General features: G+C 41.4%; 1 protein-coding gene across 1 annotated transcript in view; it reads right to left on the bottom strand.

Moving 5' to 3' along the window:
- The window catches only part of Rtf1 (RTF1 homolog, Paf1/RNA polymerase II complex component), a 62976-nt gene that overhangs the window by 29244 nt on the left and 10688 nt on the right, over window positions 1-23044 (bottom strand). Inside the window, exons 2-4 of the mRNA XM_041678928.1 lie at window positions 16475-16585; window positions 5020-5167; window positions 807-1011 (exon numbers count right to left, since the gene is read on the bottom strand). Coding sequence (XP_041534862.1) covers window positions 807-1011; window positions 5020-5167; window positions 16475-16585 — 464 coding nt within the window. The remainder of the gene's footprint in view (window positions 1-806; window positions 1012-5019; window positions 5168-16474; window positions 16586-23044) is intronic.

The raw sequence follows: 23044 nt of genomic DNA, 5'->3' as shown, positions 1-23044 counted from the left end.
GTTCAGGAATTCACTATGTAGACCAGGCTGGCCTACAACTCAGAGATCTGCCTGCCTCTACCTCCTAAGTGCTGGGATTAATGGCATGTGCCATTATGCCCCGCAAAAAATTGTTTAAAATAAAAATCAAAAATGGACAGCTCAATAGAAGAAATCTTGTTTAGCATTCCCTAGGCCCTGGGTTCCACCATCAGAACCACAAACTAGTGAAAAACCTACTGAATAACACACTAGTAAAGCTGACAGCACTGAGGGGCAATAAATGCGACCCTAAGTGCATTACTGGGTTTCCAGTATATTAACAATCATACTTCAACTGTCCATTCCTATGACCAGATTCCCTTCAGGTTAGTAAGAGACTGCACCTCAACCCATTGGGAGCTGAAACACTGAAAACTGAAAATGCATTTACTACATCTAACCTACCAAACATCACAATCTAGACTGACTCAAGCATGCTCAAAATCTTCCAAATTTTTAATTTATATTTATTTATTTATCTTGTGGTGGGGAGAATGTACACATGTCTCAACAAACTGTGGAGGTCAGAGGACAACTTTCAGGAATCAGTTCTCTCCTTCCATCACATGGCATCTGGGGATCAAACTCAGGCCATCAGGCTTGGCAGCAACTCCTTTTACCCACTGAACCATCTTGCCAGTTCTCAAAATCTTAACTATTATCACTTGAAAACTAACTTTCACAAAGTCTCCTGGTATTGAAAATTGTAACGAATGAGAAAAACAGAATAATTACATATTTACAGCCTCACACCACCATGAAGCACAGGTTGGAGAGAGTCTTACCTTCTTTTCAACACCTCCCTCTTCTCTATGCGGTTGAAGAGCTCCTGCTCCCTCTCCTTCTCCGTCATCTGCTCCAGTCGGGCCCTGTCTTCCTCATCTCCCATAAGATCCTCTCCATAGCCATCATGGAACTCTTCATCTTCGGATGAGGAGTCTGAGTCTGAGCTGGAAGAGGAGCTGTTGCTGTCAGAATCTGACACTTCACCTGCAAAGGGCCAACATAAGATCACACGATATCATGGTGATCCCAGTGTGACACCTGCCACCCTGCTGCTCTCCCAGATGACACGTCACACAGCCATTCCACGCACCTGGTGTCTCCTTGGTCTATCTTTGGTAAATGCAAAGGATTAGGGAAATTTAGGCTGGGAAAATAAACCACCACATTCTGCTTTTTGTCTTACTATGTAGCACAAGACGTCTTCAAACTCTTCCTGCTTCTGCCTCCTGAATTTAGGGTTTACAGGCCTGTGCCACACACCATATTCATCTTTCAACTCAACTTTGTTACTTTAAAAAAAAACAACAAACCTGTAAAAACCACCTGTAATCTAGCTCTACCTGGTGATGCACAACTTTAATCCCAGCACTTGGGTGGCAGAGGCCAGCCTGGTCTATAGAGATAGCTCCAGGGCTACACAGGGAAATCCTGTCTTGAAAACTAAAACAAATAAACGAAAAAACTAGTTTGACTTTTATACTCTCTTTACTTAAGATTCACTTGTTAATACTGCCTACAAAACTTTACATATTTCTCCAGTATCCTTTAATGAGGATTAGCGCCTTTAAATTTCTTAATTTTTAAAAAAATTATTTTACTTTATATGCATTGGTGGTTTTGCCATGGGTGTTGGGTTCCCCAGAACTGGAGTTACAGACAGTTGTGAGCTGCCATATAGGTGCTGGGAATTGAACCCGGGTCCTCTGGAAGAACAACCAGTGCTCTTAACCACTGAGCCATCTCTCCAGCCCAATTTCTTAATTTTTAATTAACTATTTTTTTCTTACATTTACTTATTTAGTGTGTGTGTGTGTGTTATGTGTGAGCAGCCGTGCACGTGCATGTGTCAGAACACATGAGGATAACCTTTAGAGTCAATAATCTCCTACCATCTGGGGTCCAAGGGATCAAACTCAGTCAGTTCTCAGGTTTGGTGGCAAGCTTGCCTATTTGATTAGATCTGGAATCACATAGAAACTGAGCTCAGGCACACCTGAGGATATCTTGACTAGGTTAACGGAGGTAGGAAAACCAACTCTAAAAGTGAATGGCACCATTCATTCCATGGATGTAAGTCCTGGATGCACAAAACAAAGAAAGGGAGCTATGCGCCAGCATTAATCTCTCTCTGCTTCCTGACGGCAGATGTAGCAAGTCTCAGCTTCCTGCCATCATGCCTTTCCTGCCATGATGGGCTATTTCCCAAACTTTATAAGTCAAAAGAAACCTTTTCTCCCTTATTTTACAGCAACAAGAAAAGTTAGCCCCCATCTCACTGTGCAGCCCTGGCTGGCTCAAAACTCTCTACGGAGATCAGACTGTCCCACCTCTGCCTCACAAGTGTTAGAACCGAGAGTGTTCACTACCATACCTTGCCTACCTCTGGATTCTGTAGTCTGCACCAGCAAAAAGCTGTACCGAAGAGGGAATGCCCTGCCTTGAACATCTCAGTCTTTACAGCCATGAGTGAATGTCTGCTTTTTATTTTTTATTTGCTATTATTATTTTTTAATAATTTATCTTGGGGCTGGAGAGATGGCTCAGAGGTTAAGAGCACTGGCTGCTCTTCCAGAGGTCCTGAGTTCAATTCCCAGCAACCACATGGTGGCTCACAACCATCTGTAATGAGATCTAGTGCCCTCTTCTGGACTGCAGACATACATGCAGACAGAACAGAACACTGTATACATAATAAATAAATAAATCTTAAAAAAAATTTATCTTTATTTTTACTTTATGTGCACTGGGGTTTTGCCTGCACGCATATCTGTGTAAGGATATCAGATCTTGGAGTTACAGACAGTTGTTAGTCGCCATGTAGGTGCTGGGAACTGAACTCAGGGCCTCTGGAAGAGCAGACAGTGCTTCCAACTGCTGAACCATTTCTCCAGTTCTATTTTTACTATTTTTAATTACATGTAAATATATGTGTGTATGTGTCTGTGCATAAGTGCAGTGCCTTCAAAGGCCAGAGGATCAAATCCTCTTGCAGCTGGAGTCATAGGTGCTCATGATTACCTGTGAACCTAACTCAGGTCTTCTGTAAAAGTGTACATGCTCTTAACCACTGAGCCATCTTTCCATCTCAGCCTGCATTGCTTATAAATTGACAATTCTTCATTTGAATGACAGCTGCCACAGGTAACTGACAAACAACTGAAATGTGAGTAGTGCAACTGAGAAACTAAATTTATTATTTTTTTAATATTTATTTATTTACTTATTATGTATACAATATTCTGTTTGTGTGTATGCCTGCAGGCCAGAAGAGGGCACCAGACCCCATTACAGATGGTTGTGAGCCACCATGTGGTTGCTGGGAATTGAACTCAGGACCTTTGGAAGAGCAGGCAATGCTCTTAACCATCTCTCCAGCCCGAGAAACTAAATTTAAATATGAGTTTTATTTCATTTACGTTTACATAGCAACAGTTATCCCCCACCTTGGTTTAGTTGGTTTGTTCAATCAAGAAAGAATTTAGGCTATGAATTTGGCAAGAATATTCCAAAAGTGATTTATGACCTTCGCTATCTCCACCTCCATGGTGCTGGGAATCAAACTCAGGACTTTGAGCATGATAGACAAGTGGCTGCTACCATGCTACAGTTCAATCCCTTTAAAAAAGTGTCACCTTCACCCTCTCCTCCTCACTATGTTAGTCCTGGCCGGGGACCTATGCTGGGTGCTGCTGTAGTTTTTTTTTCTCCCCTGCATTCCCATTTACCTAATGTTTGTCTATGGCTACTGGCACTGATCATTTAGATTCTTGGTTGGTTAGATATTCCCAGATTTCCCTACATAAAGGCCAGTATGTATGAAGCAATATTTTTAGACCGCATAAACATCTTGTTCCTCACAAACTCAAACCACCCAGGGGATTTTGATAATTATGCATTCTTTTTTACTTTTCTTAGACTCAGAAGTTTGAGACTGGAGGATCACCAGTTCGAAGTTAACCTGAACTAGAGAGAATACAGGCCAGTCTGATACAAATAAAAAAAAAAATACAAAACAACAAAACAAGTAAGACAGCCTATATTACTAATGGATATTAAATTATCAGTTATAACAGAATTTGCTTGATTCAATTTGCATAGACATGGGCTTAAAACCAGGTTAGGCCCACTCTCTCTCTCCCTCTCTCTCTCTCTCTCTCTCTCTCTCTCTCTGTTTCCTTCTTTCCTTTTTTGGCCAAGAAAACACAAAGTTTACCATTCTAGTCCTGGACCAAGTTCAGCTGTCAAACTAGAATTAACAAAAACTGCAAAATTTCTGAACTGTTTTCATGGAAGAATATTTTCTATGGTATTTGATATGTTTCAAGAATGTCTCTTCTCAGTCAGATCATGAATTATACAGAAAAAAAAGAAGTTCCCTAAGGTTGAGAGGAGACTATTGCAGGGGACACGTGGTCAAACTACAGCAGCCTCACCAACCCTTCAGTATTACAGACCCAAGGTTGATGGAGGAAGGTCACTGGCTAATAAAGGAACTGCCTTGGCCCATTTTATTGGTTAGAAGATAGGTGGGAGGAGTAAACAGAACAGAACGCTGGGAGGAAGAGGAAGTGAGCTCAGACTCCACAGTTCTCCTCTCAGGAGCAGACGCCTCAGAGAGACGCCATGCTCCTGGCTCCTGGGCAGACGCACGCTATGAAGCTCCGACCCAGGATGGACATAGGCTAGAATCTTCCAGGTAAGCGCACCTAGGGGCGCAACACAGATGATTAATATGTGAGAATTAGCCTAGAAGAGGCTAGATAGAAATGGGCCAAGCAGTGATTAAAAGAATACAGTTTCCGTGTAATTATTTTGGGTAAAGCTAGCCGTGGGGGCAGCCGGCTGCCGGGGACGCAGCCCCGCCGCCCTTATTACTACACAAGGTCACTGAAAGCAACTAAAGTCCCCAGCTCTAAGAGCAGAGGCCCAGTTGACACCCAGGCAGGTCCTCCCGTCCTCACAGCCTCCTCCTGGGCTGGGTGCTGAGCTCACCTTCCTCAGGAGCTGAGCTCTCAGCTGAACTGTCTTTGTCTGAACTGCCTGAGGAGGCAGTTTTGTTGGCTTGTTTCTTCATGGTTCCTTTCTTCTCTATTTTTCTGGCTTTTCCTTTCTTCTTATTTTTATTGCTCCCAAATGTCCACTATAAGGGGGGGAAAAAAGGAAAATTGAAATAGGACTAGGCACTTTTAATGAGGTGATACATGCTTATAATATCAGTAATCTTGAAGGGAAGGCAGGAGGATTCTGAGCCTGAAGCTCGCCTGGGGCTGCATAGTGAGACTATGTTTTTAAAAACAAACACAAAAGTGAGAAAAAAACAACTTTTCCTATTTTCTATGATATAGATGGCAGTAATTTCTGAGGGCCGGAATGCTGGGCTAGAGTACACAGGACGGCTGAGCACTCAGGTGGGTCTCAGGAAGATTGAGAACTTTCTACAGAAAAAAAAGACAAAAAGCAAAGGGAGAAATGACACTTTTTGGCAACATCAAGGAAGTTGTTAAGTTAGATTGTTAAGTCTGAGTAGGAATCTTGTTACAAATCTGGACTGTGAGGCTCCAGAGACAGCTCAATGGTTAAGAGCCCTACTGTCCTTGCAGAGAACCCGATTCAGTCACAGACAGGCACTGTATCACTTTGCTAGCAAGTACAGAGCTAGATTTGGAAAGGAGAACTTAAATACACTGTGGCAATAATGTCCCCTGCTTCCTGTGATTTTATTTATTTTTCCCTGGGTAATGTACATGTACGTGGACATGAATACACATGACGGTTGTACATGTACAAGCTAGAGTCCAATGTCAAGTGTCTTCCCCTACTGCTCTCCATGTTAGTGTTTAAGACAGGGTCTCGGTCTCTTACTGAGGCTGGAGCTCCAAGGGTCCACCTGTGCTCACTGCCCCCAGCAGTAGGGTCATGCACCACTATGACACCTGGCTTCTGTGCGGTGCTGGGCATCTGAACTCCAATCTTCATGCCTACATGGCACACACCTTATTGACTGCAGTGTTATAAAGACTGGGGCTGGAGAGATTACTCAGAAGTCAAGAGCAGTGGCTGATCTTTCAGGGGAACCAGGTTCAGTTCCCAGCATACACACAGTAGTTCACAACCATCTGTTAACTCCAATTCCAGGGAATCCAATGCCCTTTTCTGGCCTCCATGGCACCGGGCACTCAAGTGTTGCCCAGACATATATGCAAGCAAAACACCTATATACATTAAAGAAAGGAAGAAGTAGCAATCTGGATTATACTGTAACAATGCTTCATTAGTTCATAAACATGAGATCCTGGACTTCTAAACTTAAGGAAGCTGCATGGGTCATAAAAACAGCAGGCAGCACGTGTTCATGCTTGCGGTGAAAATGTCTTTTGATATTTTAACCTGGCATTCTAGAATGACTTTAGGTGAAAAGGACATGAGTTTTAGTCTACTTCGTGATTTTCATTCTATAAGGAATATGTACTAAATTATGATGATCCTTTCATCACCAGATTATTCAATTTTGCAAACTAAATTTTCTATATCTACTATTTAATAAAAAACACAGCATCTCTGCTCTTACTCTATCAGGATGAAAAATATGGCTCAGTACATTCATGCTGGGCAATGTTTGTTTTTGTTTTGATAATTCTGGTGAGGTAGCCCACAAAAGCTATATACCCTTATAAGAACCTCGCTCTTACTTCTCCCTGATAAAATATTGAAAATGCTTTGTTTTGTTTTTGGAGACTACATAGTCCAGCTGAACTCAAATGGGCAATCCTCCTGAGTGTTGGGATTACAGGTGTGATATAATTGCCATTTATTTTTCATTTAAAGGGGAATGAAAACAAAATAACTGTACATTCTGAAATAAAATATTATGTGAGTGAATACAGTGACTTGTGTAGGTGAATTTACTTTCTAAACTGTTAGCATTCAAAACACTCCACAATGTTCATTTTCTTTTTCAGTTAACTAAGCTAAAAAATTCAACAATTTTCTATGCAGAAAGTTTTAGAGTCAATAATATATATTGTTCCAATGATTCTTGCTACAAGAAATAGCACAAACACGCACACAGTACTTGTTATTTATGTCTCAGTTAGGAACAGTGGACTCCATCCACCTCTTCCAAACTGTCTGGCATGCTGAACTTCTCAACGGAAATAGGAGGCAGTTCAGAGGGTCACGTGAGTCAGAGTAGCTAGGTCTATTTTTGCCTACAGATGTGGGTTTCTAATGTGCAACAGAGCCAAACTCTGGACTCCCAGGGGAGGTGGGCGTTGACCGGAGCAAAAATTACCTAACTGTGAAGTCACACAGTTACCCAGCTGGGAAAGAACTATGAAGTCACCTGGCTTCCTCATCCTTTGCTCTCTCTCTCTCTCAGCCTGAGCCTGAGCCCAGCAGCTGCCTCTCATCTTGTTGCATATGACACTCCCTGCTTTATGTGGAGGACAAAAACAAGGGTAAAAACAGAAGACATTTATTTAAACGTTGATTTTACAAGAGGCTTTTTGCTAAATCTGAATGTGAAGGAACATTGGCTGTTTTGCTTCCAACAATTTTCAAAAGATGACAAAGCTGCCCCTTATGAGGTTGACTCAGCAAGCTCTATGACACCAAAGGAAAATAATCAATAACTCAGTATGTGACCCTTTAGGGGAATTAAGAGTATTAAATCTAAAAATAAATTTCTGGGGCCAGTGAAATGGTTCAGTAAGGGCACTTGCTTCAAGCTTGACAACCTGAACTCAAGCTCAAGAACCCACACAGTGAGAGGAGAACCAGCTCCTGAAAGTTGTCCTTTGACCTCTACATGTGCTGTGATTCATACATGCCCACATGAATGTACACACAAAATTCATAAAAAATTCTTTTTAAAAGCAAAATTTTGGAGGGCTGGAGAGATGACTCAGTGGTTAAGAGCACTAGCTGCTCTTCTAGAGAACTCGGGTTCAATTCCCAGCACCCCCGTGGCAGCTCACAACTGTAACTCCAGTTTGGCGATCTGACACCTTCACACAGACAGACATATATGCAGGTGAAACACCAATGTATATGAAATAAAAATAATTTTTTTTATAAAAAGCAAATTTTTGGCTGAAGGTGTACTCAGCAGTAGAACATTGACTATCACATGCAATACCCTTTGTTCATGGTGTTCCCAGCACCAGAGTGAGGAGAATCACCTGTATTTTCTCACTACTCAAAAATAAACACTTAAAATTTGAGAATTTTTGGGAAGACTCAAAGGAGTCCAATAATCAAAGATCTTTTGCCCATGGAGAATATATCCCATTTGCATTACATATACGTTAAAATATATAAATAAGATATTCCTAAATGTTTTTTGGTCTAAGCACATATAGTTAAGTATTGTGCAATACTCATTCTCCTAAAACACAGACCTAATAAAGTATAAATGAAGACAGTCAAGACTTTGTGGCACAGATGGTAAAAGGGCTGAGGAAGAAATCAGAGAATCAACACCCTTCACAATAGCCACAAATATCTCAGAGTAACTCTAACCAAACAAGTGGAAGAATGGATAAGGAAAATGTGGTACATTTACACAATGAAGTACTACACAGAAGAAAAAAATAACAACAGCTTGAATTATGCAGGAAAATGGATGGAGCTAGAAAACATTATTTTGAGTAAGGTAACCCAGACACAGAAAGACAATTATCACATGTACTCACTCATAGGTGGTTTTTAAACATAAAGCAAAGAAAGCCAGCCTACAAACCACAATCCCCGAGAACTTAGACAACAATGAGGACACTAAGAGAGACATACATGGATCTAATCTACATGGGAAGTAGAAAAAGACAAGATCTCCTGAGTAAATTGGGAGCATGGGGACCTTGGAGAAGGGTTGAAGAGGGGATGGGAGAGGCAAGGAGGGGAGCAGAGAAAAATGTAGAGCTCAATTACTATCAATAAAAAAATAAAAAAAGGCTTTGTGGCAAGAAGAAATGATACAGAACTAACTTCCTCCGGCCATTACGCTAGACACTGCTCACCTACCCCTTCAAAGCGCCTATTCTCCTGACTAAGGAGGAGGAAAATGAAGTTGTTCATTGCCACTGTATGATAGTAAATGCAGTGAGGGAAAACAGGATAGACTTGATGTTCTGACGTTTTCTTCATTAAGGATGAAGGAAAGAAATGAGATGACATTTTATGATTTGTTTTGGGGATTGAAGGAGAAACTTGATACCTTTCAAGAATGATCTCTAGACCCTCAGCATTATGAGATTTTATATAAACTGGGTGTTTGTCAGGTCGGCTCTCTGTATTTGTTATACTGTTAACACTAACAGTCACAAAAAAAGATGTATGAGAAGCCACAATTTCTGAACTTCGGTGTTTTGTTCACTTTTTTCCTGAAGATTAAAAGAGTCAGAGGAATTGAAGAAGAGTAAATGCAACTTTATGATAATGTAAAGCCCCTGGTCTGCACTGAACTCTGAGTACAGAGGCCAGAACATCCCCCAGTGAGAGCTACCCAAAAATTACCAAGGAAAAGAGGATCGGGTTGTCAGTCATCTTGCCGCTCTCCTAAGCCTTACATAATACAAGGCAAGCAACTACATAAATATACAACAAAGAGAGCCCAAAGGAAAGACTAGAGGGAAGACATTTCTTACTTAATAACACAGACTACAGCCTGACTCTCACTGAGGTAATGACTTAATGGCAACAGTTAAATAACAAATCAGAAGGTGTGGACTGAGGGTGTGTGGATGTTACAAGCAGCCTGTGACCAGTTTCCATCCAAACAGTGAAAAGATGGAATTGAACACATGATCAAAGTGGTTGCTTCAGACTTGGGTAACCTCGAGATACTGAGTATTGTGAATATTTGGGAGGCAGGGGAACAAAGACACTTCAAGAGTTCAGACAACATCTCTAAGAGGCAAAAATACTTATATGTACAGGTCTTGGGACCCAGAGGAGAAACCATTCTGGCTCTTTGAGCTATTTTTCTCCCTTGAGTCACAATCTCATGTAGCCCAGCCTGGTCTCAAATTCATTACATAGCCGAGAATGAGCTTGAACTTCTGATCCTCCTGCCTCATATCCCACAAAGGGATTATAGGCATGGGTCTCCATGCTGGTTTTGAATTGAATTTTTATGTAAAATAAAAATATTTCAAGTAAATAGTGTTCAAGAATAATAGCTAGGCTAGTAACAAACAGTGCTGGAATTGGGTCAAAAGAACTGGTAAAGAGCTAAGTCTTTAACCTGAGACTGTTTTCTTATCTGTAAAATACAAATAACACATTGAGTTGACTGCTTACTATGGGTAACACGAGACTTAAAGGAGACAGAGTAAGAAGGTGGTTTCAATCTCATCATAAACCATGCTCTGGCTGTGTGTAGAGTTCAGTGGGTAGAGTGCTAACTTAGTACACAGGAAGCCCTGGTTTTCATCTCCAGCAGATCATAACTGTAGACATGAAGATCAGAGGTTCAACTCAGACTGGAGAAATGGGTAGTGAGTTAAGAGTATACACTGCTCTTGCAGAGGACTTGATTCCAGCACCGACATCAGGTGGTCCACTGTTCTCTGTTGAGTACAGTTCCAATGTCTCTAGACTCTACCAGAACTGCACTCACATGTATATAACACAGACACACACACACATAACACACACACACACACACATCATTTTCAAAACAATGTTCAAGTTCATTTTTGGATACAGAATGAGTTTGAAGTCAGCTTCAGACATATTAGAACCTGTCTCAAAAAAACGAAACAAACAGCAGGGAGTGGTAGTGCCCAAATTTAATCCCACCATTCAGGAGGCAGAAGCAGAGGCAGAGGAAGGCAGCTCGGTGAATTTGAGGGCATACTGGACTACACAGCAAGTTCAAGGACAGTCAGGGAAACCCTGTCTCCAAAACAAAACAAAACAAAACAAACAAAACTCCTGTTCTACATAAATGTAATACACTATGTTGGAAAAGAAAATCAAAACTTCCATTGAGGCTGTTTTTCTCCCTCCTTCTCTTCTTTCTTGGGCTGAAGTCAAAGCAACTATCAGAGGGCTTCTGTATTTGCTGTTACAAATCCTAACAGTGGGGGCTGGAGAGATGGCTCAGCGGTTAAGAGCATTGCCTGCTCTTCCAAAGGTCCTGAGTTCAATTCCCAGCAACCACAACCGTCTGTAATAAGGTCTGGTGCCCTCTTCTGACCTGCAGGCATACACACAGATAGAATATTGTATACATAACAAATAAATAAATATTAAAAAAAAAACCAAATCCTGACAGTGACCAAAACAACAAAGGTATTTGAAAGAGCATGACTTCTGAAGTTGGTTTTTACCCCCCCCATCCTGAATACAGAAAATGAGTTGAACAATAAATGCAACAATATCAGTACCAAACACATAAAGAAGGCTGGTGGAATAGCTCAGTGGTTAAAGGCATTCATTGCCTAATTTGACTTTGATCCCTAGTGTCCACATGGTGAATGGAAATTGTCCTATGATTCCATAATGTATCATAATGTATGCTGCGCATGTGTACACACATACACACACACATTAAATAAACATCATAAATTTTTAAAGAACATGAAGACTAGCTAAGTTTTTTCCTATTTCTATTGGGTTGTTTTTTGTTTTTTGAGACAGGGTTTCTCTGTGGCTTTGGAGGCTGTCCTGGAACTAGCTCGGGTAGACCAGACTGGCTCCGAACTCAGAGAGCGGCCTGCCTCTGCCTCTGGGATTAAAGGATTAAAGGCGTGCGCCACCACCGCCCGGTGATCCTACTTCTATTGTATAATTAATCAATGTACTGTATTTTATAAATCTGGTAAACACATAAGAAGCATAAAGAAAGAATACCTGCACTAAATCAGAAAAATTTATAGTCTAGTTATAGAGACAAAAACCACAAGTGGAACAGAAGTGAATCAGAGATATGTAAAATATAATTAATACTATTTGGTAGGAAGTAATGAGGTCTTTATTGGATGTATATGCTAATCATTATTATCTATATGGTAAAACAAGAACAAAATGCTCTCATTCATTTTTATTTGAAATTAAAAATTGTATCTTTTTCCAAGTAGTCTACTTTTGTTGTTGAGATAGGCTCTCTATATGCACGCCAATCTGGCCTTGAACTCTTGACCCTCCTGCCTTTAGCATTCTGAAAGCTGGGATTATTTGCATGTACCATATACATGGCTCTATTAATTTTCTTCTGTTAATACATTCATAGAGATACCCACAGATTATAGAGTGTAATTAGAGGTACATCTAGATTCAAGGGAAGATCTTGAAAAATTAGGTGGATTAAAAGAAAGAGAAGGTAGAAGCTTGGGTGGGAGGGAGATCAACAGCAAGAAGAGGTCAGAGTCTAAAGAGGAGGGTACATACAGGCACAAATACAGCTCAGAAAGACTGTGGGAATTCTGGAAGAGAAGATACAGGAGTGACAGGTGCATTTGCTCCTCAAAACTGTTGGAAGGAAGTCTACTCATGACATCTTTAAGATGGCAACTCTCTTTAGACCTAGTAGCAAACGCCTACAATCCCAGCACTTGGGAGGTGACAGGAGGACCAGAAGTTCAAAGTCATTTTCTGCTACATATCAAGTTTGAGGCCAGCCTCAAAAACTAATCAATAAAAAAATTAAAACTCAAACATTAGAAAAAGCAAACAAATAATTATTGTTCAGGCATTAATTTCTGCTATTTCTTTAGTTTGTTTAAATGTAGCTGATACTCAGTTCTGAACAAAACAAAAGTTCTTTAGACATTCAAAGAACTTTACTGAGGACAAGGGAGAACTCACATTTCCTTTTTATCTAGCTGGTAGTTGTTTCTAAAAAGGACTCTTGAATGTGTCTCACATAGAATTCTTGAACTTTTGATTTTGTTATGCTTTAAAGACTTATTTTTATTTTCTGTGTATTAGTATTCTTCCTGCATATATGTATACATACCATGAGTGCCTGGAGAGAGTGTGGAATCTCCCAGAACGGGAGTTAGGGACAGTAGGCAAACTGACACACGGGTGCTGGGAACCAAACCCAGATCTCCTGCAAGAGCAGCAAGTGCGTTCCCCCCATCCCCACCCCCACCCCAAGATAAGGTTTCTCTGTGTAGCCCAGGCTGACCTTGAACTCACAGAGATCCACCTGCCATTCCAGTGCTGAGATTAAAAGCATGAGCCGCCAGCACCCCCTGGCTGCAGCAACAGCCCTTAAGAACTGGGCCAGGACCTCAAGCATGGCAAACATGCACTTTAACTGTGAGCTACACCCTTAGCCAGTATTATGACCTTCTGTCACTGAAGTCTTTCCAGTTTCTGAGGCTTGGTTCATATGAAACAGAATGAGCCTTTCTTATTTTTATGTGTGCTGCAAGAATCATTTGCCCCAAATAACACATCAGCATATTTACTAAACCTAGGGTTACCCGTTTAAAAATATTATGCATGAAACATCCACTTATTCCTTCACTTGTTGGATCTTATACTTACTGTCTAGTGAATATATTCTTCTAAATGGAAAATTGTCATAAATTTTCTCCATTCCCCCTGCCCCTTATATCAATTAAGTAGCTATTATTTTGCTCAAAAACCAGAGAGCTTTTTCTCCTTGTGACAAACTACTCATTAACTCCTCCACCCAGGCCCTGCAAGACAGGGTCTCATGTAGCTAGACTAGCCTTGGGCTTGAAGTGTAGGTAAAGATGACCTGAACTTCCAAGTGCTTACAGATTTGTGCCCCCATGCCCACCTCCCACTGACCTTTTAAATTAGTTGTTCTTGGTTTGTAGCTCAGCGAGTAAAGGCACATGCTACCAAGCCTGATGACTCAAATTCAATTCCTGAAACCCACATTGAGGAAATAAAGAACTGATTACTTCTGTAAATTGTCCTCTGACCTCTCCATGTGCATCACGGTAAGCATGAACAAATACATACATTACACTCACTTGCACACAGAAGAGTAAATAAAAATTTTAGAAGGTTAAACTTAGGTGTTCTCATCAATTTTCTGTCCTACAAAATCTAAGGGGACAGGAGAATATCTATGCACATATTCATGACTCACTAATAGCAAGAGTAACCAGGCACGCACGGTTCATACTTACAATCCAGCACTTGGGACGTGGAAGCAGGAGACTGCTGCATATATTAGACCCTGTCCCAAACCAATGAACAAAACAAACAAAAGCAGAAAAAAAAAAAACCATAACCAAGCAGACAAAGACAAAAATAAAGGAGCATATGTGAAGAAACCCCAATGAAGCTCTGGTACATGTACGATCCACCTGACTGAGGATGGCCACTTCAACAACCAAAAATTTTTAAAAGGCTGGTTTGCAAGTAGCAAAGATGTAAAATTCAAAGCAGAAATAATCCCCAGACAGATACATGGATTAATATTCACTATGGCAAAGGAAAAAAAGACAATAGCCCCTATTTCAAATTTCCTGTTTCATGGATTCCTTAGGAATCCCCTACTCAACCTAAAAAATCTACAGCAACCTGAATCCAGATCATGGTGTAGCACTGAGTGTTCTAGTGCCAAAGTAGTAGAATGAAAAATGAAAATGCCTTTGTTACCATCCCAACTATCCAAAGCAGTAAAACATTTGCTCTAACTCTGAATTGCTCTGTACTGGACACAGACATAGCTCCATCAGATGGAGCTACAATAAGCCTGAGGGGGGGGGGGCTGGGAACATCAGGAGGCATCAAGAACTTCATATAGGGTGCTGGAGAAAAGGCTAAGAATGCTTACAGAGGGCTGGTGTTCGTTCCTAGCACCCATATTAGGCAGTTCACAATAATCTGTAACTCTGGCTTAAGGGAATCTAATGTTCCCTTCTGGCCCCTTCAGGCACTGGCACTCACATGCACATGCCCACACACAAATATACAATTAAAAATAAACTTTAAAGGGCTGGAGATGGCTCAGGGGTTAAGAGCACTGCCTGATCTCCCATAGGTCCTGAGTTCAATTCCCAGCAACCACATGGTGGCTCACAACCATCAGTAATGAGATCTGGTGCCCTCTTCTAGCTTGCAAGGATACATGCAGGCAGAACACTATATACATAATAAATAAATAAGTCTCAAAAAAAAAAAAAGAAACAAAAAAAAAACCAAACAAACCTTAAAGGGCTAGAGAGATGGCTCAGTGGTTAAGAGCACTGGCTGCTCTTCCAGAGGCCTTGAGTTCAATTCCCAGGAGGCTCAGGAGTTTAATGCTTCCCCCAACTACATAGTGAGTTCCTGACCAATCAAGACTACAGAGGGAGACCCTATCTCAAAACAAACAGTAACAAGATTTTTCTGTATTGTTTATGCATAAAAAAAAACACTCAAAAAATCAAATTAACAGTTCAGAGGCCTCACAAATTTTTCAATAGATCAGGTAATTTTATTGAGGCAAATTACAGTCCCTGCAGTGGAAAAAGAATAAACATTTACTACCTCTTACTGTGGGAAGCAGTCGTTTGCTGAATTATTTAAGACTAAGAGAATATTACTATAGTCAATCATAATGGAAGCAGTCTCAATTTACATACAAGGAGAACTGGTAAATACTGTTCAGATGTTAATTAAACCTTAGTTTAATAAATAAACATTTTAAAATGTGTTAGAAGTATTCTCCTAGACTGTAGAACAAGAGATTGAACAGAGAGCAATGTCTCTCTCCAGGAAATCACTATGGTGAAAAGTCCTTTATGTCAAATGAGAACACCCGCCGCCACCCATCTTCCACCGTGCTTCACTGGGCATTTGTGAAAAGTGCCCTGGCCTAGACACATGAACAGCTGTTTGGTTTGTCTTTTACCTTCCTCTGAAGTTAATGCCATCACTTTGAGGGAGGGCAAATCAGTCTTTCTAGAGAAAGCATTGTGTTTCACAGTACTGACCATAAAATAAATACAGCATCTGTTTTTTCTGTACCACCTTTCTTCTGAGACTGGACCTTGTCTAAGTGGCCTTGATCCTTCTGCTTCAGCTTCCTGAATGCTGAGATTATAGGCATGTACCACATGCCTGACTTAGAATTTGTTTTCTAATGTGAAAGCAGTATTTAAAAGATGACCTTTAAAAAGTAACTAATGGCCAGGCAGCGGTAGCGCACGCCTTTAATCCCAGCACTTGAAAGGCAAAGGCAGTGGTTCTCTGTGAGTTCGAGGCTAGCCTGGTCTACAGAGTGAGTTCCAGGGCAGGCTCCAAAGCTACAGAGAAACCCTGTCTCAAAAAAACAAACAAAAAAGTAACTAATGTTTGGTTCTTCCACAGTAGAAAATGGCCACCAGGTAATGTGTACAATTCAAGCTTTGCTTACACAATTTCTTTTCCCTACTAAGTTCTTGTAGGTCTCGGGTTCTAGGTGTTAGTTTTAGGAAGCATCTTCATTAAATGCTTGCCAACCACACAGGCCTGGCTCCTCCACACCCACCTCATCATCACTGTCCGACGTCTCGGAGTCTGACGAGGCTGCAGGCTGACTCACAGGAGGCTCCTTCTCCTCAGAGTCACTGCGCTTCCGCTTTGCCAGGGACAAGAGCTCCTAATTGGGTAGAAATAGTCACATCAGTTGTGCTCAACAGAAAAGTGCCCACCTTGATCTCTTCATGCCTGTGTTCAACTTAGTACACTCATGAGCACTGAGAAGACAGGAGACCAGAATTCATGGTGCAAAACTGAAGCTTCAAAATCTGCCCTCCCGGGCTGGAGAGATGGCTCAGTGGTTAAGAGCATTGCCTGCTCTTCCAAAGGTCATGAGTTCAATTCCCGGCAACCACATGGTGGCTCACAACCATCTGTAATGAGGTCTGGTGCCCTCTTCTGGCCTGCAGACATACATTCAGACAGAATATTGTATACATAATAAATAAATATTAAAAAAAAAATCTGCCCTCCCTTGAGGAGTGAAACAAACAGAAAATAGAACTTTCAGATTCCTCTCTACACTGTTGAGTACTGACCACTGATACTGAATGGTAATATGTTTGCAAAGGCAATCTGCTTCATGTTTCAAATGGTAGAGAGTCAACATACTGCAAGAATTTTTTATTGTAGTTCATGGTAAATTTTTGCAATTATGGCTATTCTATTTAATAAGCCCATAAACTATACATTTCTGGGGTCATTTTATATTTTGAAAATGTAAATTAGAAAAAAGGAGTGATGTACAGTCCAGGGCCCCACAGTAAGTAGGACACGTGCTAGCCAGAGCTCTGATCTGACAATGCCAATACTCCCTTTCACTATCTATGCCCTGTCCTGGTGATTAAATACAAGGAGGGGGGTTGTCCATTGTCACATGGTTTCCAATTACTTCTCCCATATTCTCAGTCCGGTTGTTCAAAACCATGACCAAGGGTCACTTGCTCTACTCTCTGCAATCACACCACCAGTTGACATTAGACTGTTCTTACTAGACAGCAGGCACTTTTCTCTGCATCTGACACTTGCTCTTCAGCATAACTCAATACAAACTATCATCCCATTGAGAGATAAAGAAGTGCCTGGTGGGCTGGTGAGATGGCTCAGTGCCTGCTTCAAAAGCCTGATGACCTGAGTTTGGTCCTCAGAACCCATATTAGCGTGGAAGGGAAGAACAGATTCCAAGAAGTTGTCCTCTGGCTTCTGCACATACATCAGCCCATATACACATATATACACTCATGCATCATACATACACACACAATTTTACACAAGCATCACTTTTTTTTTCAAAAATCTATTTTTATTTTACATGCATTGATGTTTTACATGCATGTATGTGTGTCTGTGTGAGGGTGTCAGATCACCTGGAACTGGAGTTGCAGACAGTTGTGAACTGCCGTGTAGGTGCTGGGAATTGAACCCAGAGCCTCTGAAGAACAGCCAGTGTCCTAACATACTCAGCCACCCCTCTAGTGCTTACACACACATTTTTTTTAAAGATTTATTTATTTATTATATATACAACATTCTGCCTCCATGTATGCCCGCACGCTAGAAACAGGCACCAGATCTCATTACAGATGGTTGTGAGCCACTATGTGGTTGCTGGGAGTTGAACTCAGGTAGGTCCTCTGGAAGAGCAGCCAGTGCTCTTAACCACTGAGCCATCCCTCCAGCCCCTTACACACACATTTTTTAAGGCAGTATGTGGAGCAGAAGAGGTTAAGTCCTGTCCCTAAGCTGTATAATGTACTTAGTAACAGGAGTACATGAGAGTACAGGACTTAAACCTGGCAGCAGAATCCTGGCTCCTAATGTAGCCATGATTTACTAGTCTAAAACATTTCCTACTGTGCCAGAGAGAGTGCAGTTAATCAATACTGGCAGGAGCAACCCTTGATGACTGCAGTGCTATGCAATTAGAAGTGAAGTGCAGGACAGATTTTAAAGCAGACTGTTACAAAGCATCTGTTTTCTTCTGCCAGTCTCCTGCTATTTTAGGAGTACTGTCCTTCCTTGGCCAGGATGAGAAAATGACCTTCTGAGATTAACAGCTAGCATGCTTCTTCTTCATAAGCGGTCATGAGATGTCTGCCACTCTTCTCATGTCATTGGAGACCAAGTATACCAGATCCTGAAAAGGTTAAAGTAACTCCTACAGACCAAATGTATATTATGACAATGAAGTATTTATGCTTAATAGTTAAAAAAAAAAATAGCTGGGCGTGGTCACGCACACCTTTAATCCCAGCACTTGGGAAGCAGAGGCAGGCGGATCTCTATGAGATGGACATCAGTCTGGTCTACAAAGTGAGTTCCAGGACAGCTAGGCTTACAGAGAAATCCTATTTTTTAAAACTAAACACACACACACACACACACACACACACACACCAAGGTAAGAAATAGCAAATACATACAGTTTAACACTACCAGCCGGGCGGTGGTGGCACACGCCTTTAATCCCAACACTCGGGAGGCAGAGGCAGAGGCAGGCGGATCTCGGGGAGTTCGAGGCCAGCCTGGTCTACAAGAGTTAGTTCCGGGACAGGCACCAAAGCTACAGAGAAACCCTGTCTCGAAAAATCAAAAAAAAACAAAAAACAAAAAAAACCCAAAAAACCACTACCAAAATCAAGACACAGGACCCCAGCATCACTCCAAATTTCCTCCTCCTTTCCCGGAAATCACTGTCATGTTTTCCACCCCTACAGATTTCCCCATCAGAGACTGGTATGAGAATGGATGGTCTTGCAGCCTCTTTGAGAGTGGTTTCTTACTTTTCATTGTAAATTTTTAAATTATTTTTTGTGTGCACATGTATATAGAGGTCAGAGGACAACTTTTGAGTTTCTGTTCTCTTCTACCACGTGGATCCTGAGGATCAAAATCAGATTATCAGGCCTGGCAGCAAGTATCTTTAATTGCCAAGCCATTTCACTGGCATGAATATGGCTTGATTTAATATTTACACATCTGACATTCATCTATGTTGCAACAAGTAACAGTAGCCTTTCCCTTTTTAAAAAGATTTTAACTTTTTAGATTTATTTTAGTGTTTTGCCTGTATGTATGCATGCATATCAAATGGGTGCTTAAGGAGATCAAAAGAGGACCTTGGATTCCCTGGAATTGGAGTTATAGATAACTGGATATTTACAGATAGTTATTGGGAACAGAATCCAGGTCCTCTGCAAGAGCAACAAATGCCTTTCTTTCTTTTTTTTTTTTTTTTGTTTTTTTCAAGACAGGGTTTCTCTGTTGCTTTGGAGCCTTCCTGAAACTTACTCTGTAGACCAGGCTGGCCTCAAACTCACAGAGATTCATCCGCCTCTGCCTCCCTAGGATTAAAGGCATGCGCCACCACCGCCCAATGGTGCAACAAATGCTCTTAACCATTGAGCCATCTCTCCAGCCCCATTTTATAATTTTTAATTATGTGTATATATGTGTGTCAGTTTATGCACACGTGGATTATGCAAGAGCCTGTGGAGTCTGGAGGAGAGCAGCATCAGATCCCCTGAAGTTAGAGGTAGCTATTAGTTGCCTGACATGGGTTCTGGAAACTGAACTTGAGTCCTTTGCAAGAGCAGTAAGTGTTCTTAACCCCTGAGCCATCTCTCCAGCCCAAGTGTGTCCATTTTTAATAGTAAACTTCATTCCACTATGTGAATGTATCTCAGTGTATATCACCTACCAGATGATAACTACCTGGACTGTTTCCATTTGTGGGGCAATTTCACGTTCAGTTTCTATTTCACTTGGGATAAAATAAAAAAATAGGATTGTATGTGAATTCGTTGATGGCCTTTGCCATTACACTTTGCCCTATATTACCTTAATGCAAAAGTATAAACTTAAATTTTTTATTACATTTATTTGTGTGCATGTGCACGTGAAGTTGTGGAAGTCAAAGAACAACCTGTGAGAGTCAGTTCTTTCCTTCTACCAGAACCTTTCACCTGGCCTCAGGGACTGAATTTAGGTTGTCAGGCTTGGCCACAGGCACCTGTACCTGCTAAGCAATCTTGCATCACTTTGAGGACTGTGTAATTCAGTTTTAACACCAACTCACTGAACATGCATTTGGAAACACTCTTGCTCTGGTTTGAATATGCTTTATTCCCCTAACTTTTGCAATAGTTTCTTTTTGTTTTGGGATAGAGCCTCACTTCCTGGCCCTGGTTACAGAGCTCTGACTGCCTACAGCTGGGACTAAAGGCATGTGCCACAACACCCAGCTTCTTGTAGTAGTTTAAGTCACAGAGAATTACTTGATGGTATTAAGAGGAAAGGAAGCTGACTTGGCTATGGTACGCAGAAGTGGGGCTTAAGGAAGTTACAATTTCAATTTCATGGCTGAAGCCTGACAGCTTTGTAAGCAGATCTAATGTCTCTCACACGATGTCATCCACCCTGAGTCTGTACCATGCTGTTGGCTTCCAGCCTCCAAAATTGTAAGCTAAGTATGCCCTTTCACCCTAAGAAGTAACCTAATTCATTACAGTAATGAAATTTTGACTACAGCTTGTAATCAAGCCCTCCCTGAAACAGTAAGTATTATATTCAGTAGATATTCATTAAAAGTTACTGAAACGGGCTGGCAGGATGGCTCAGTGGATAAAAGGAACCAGCCATGAGCCTGAAAACCTGCATTCAATTCCCAGAACCCCAGAAAGGACAGAACCAACCACCTCAAGTTGTCCACTGAATCTCACACACCTGTGTACTTAAAAGTTCACACACGACTGGGTGGTGGTGACACACGTCTTTAATTCCAGCACTTGAAGGCAGGGGCAGGCAGATCTCTGGGAGTTCGAGGCCAGGCTGGTCTACAGAACGAGTTCCTGGATAGGCTCCAAAGCTAGGCAGAAAAACCGTGTCTCAGTCGGGCGGTGGTGGCGCACGCCTTTAATCCCAGCACTCGGGAGGCAGAGGCAGGCGGATATCTGTGAGTTCGAGGCCAGCCTGGTCTACAGAGCTAGTTCCAGGATAGGCTCCAAAGCCACAGAGAAACCCTGTCTCGAAAAACCAAAAATATAAAAAAAAATAAAAATAAAAAAAAAAACGTGTCTCAAAAAACAAAACAAAAAAGAACAAAGCAAGTTTCAGGACAGCCAGAGCTGTAACAGAGAAACCTTGTCTTGAAAAATAAATAAATACGTAAGATAAGAATGTGCACGCACGCACACCTCTTATCTGGCATCATCAGTCTGTAACCTCAGCACTTGGAAGACAGAAAAAGAAAATTGACACAACCTTGAGGGCAGCCTAGGACTGAAGGATTTCTAGACCATCTGGGGTAGAGCGCAAGATCCTATAGCAAAAAAATAAACACAAAATAAAAAAACAGGAGATCACTTTATACTAAATACCCAACAAACGGCTTTCCATCCATTAACAGTGTATCTGACAAGCACTTTCACTTTGTGTAGTACAGTAGCTACACTACAACAGTAGTGTGGAGACAACAAGACCTTAATAGTGTGAAAACTGCCCTCTTCACTTCTGGAGCTCAATCCAGAAAGCCACTCCAGGAACTCAGATCAAACCACTCCATGGCTTAATCCTTTCTGATGGCTAGAACAATAGGCCAATAAAAATCTCCACAATATTGCACACATGAAGAGATTTTATTATTTTTATTTGTGTGTGTATGTGTGTGCACGCACATGTACACATGTGCCTGAGGAAGACAGAAGAGGGTGTCAGATCTCCTGGAGCTGAAATTAAAGGTGGTTGGGAGCCACCTGACAGGGGTACTGGGAACCACACTTGGGTCCTCAGGAAGAGTTGCAAGTACTCTTAACTGCTTAGCCATCTCAAAACCCACAGGAAGAGATTTTTAAGGGTGTTTTATTTGATATCTGTATTTTTACAAAAAGTGGTCCATGGGACTGGAGATATAGCTGAATTACTCTGTAGACTTGAAGTTCTGTAAAGAAAACTTTTGTAATGAACACAACTTACTGACCTGAAGTGGGAAGTGGAAGAATGGAAGGACTGAGAGAAGGAGGTGACACGAGCAGACAGTGCAGTGCCCTCCTGGGGAGACTGCTTGCCCTTCGTTTGGGAGCTTCCCTCAGGTATCCAGTTTCCTCCCCAGGGAGAGCTTTTCATCCAGCCTGGTCCCATGTGACCAGTCTCACACAAAAATCACTTAGTGGGCTGGAGAGATGGCTCAGAGGTTAAGAGCACTGGCTGCTCTTCCAGAGTCCTGAGTTCAATTCTCAGCAACCACATGGTAGCTCACAGTCATCTATAATGAGATCTGGTGCCCTCTTCAGGTGTGCAGGCAGAACCCTGTATACATACTAAATAAATATTTTTTTAAAAAAGTGGCCAGGTGGTGGTAGCGCAGGCCTTTAATCCCAGCATTCAGGAGGCAGAGACGAGTAGATAGATCTCTGTGGGCTCTAATTCCATGATGATAACAACAACAACAAAACCTATCTACCTTTTCCCTATAGCCCACTCCACAATTCCACACTGGCCAGTCACACTTCTATGTCCACTGAGCTATTTCACTACCATCCCTGTATTTCATCTCATCCAGTGAAAACCTTGATTTGTCTTA

The sequence above is a fragment of the Microtus oregoni genome, unplaced genomic scaffold, assembly GCF_018167655.1.
Source record: "Microtus oregoni isolate MIOR12 unplaced genomic scaffold, Mior012 000031F_ref0000149, whole genome shotgun sequence".
Taxonomy (NCBI): Eukaryota; Metazoa; Chordata; class Mammalia; order Rodentia; family Cricetidae; genus Microtus; species Microtus oregoni.
The sequence above is the reverse complement of the archived record's forward strand: the minus strand, read 5'-3'. Positions and strand labels throughout refer to the sequence as shown.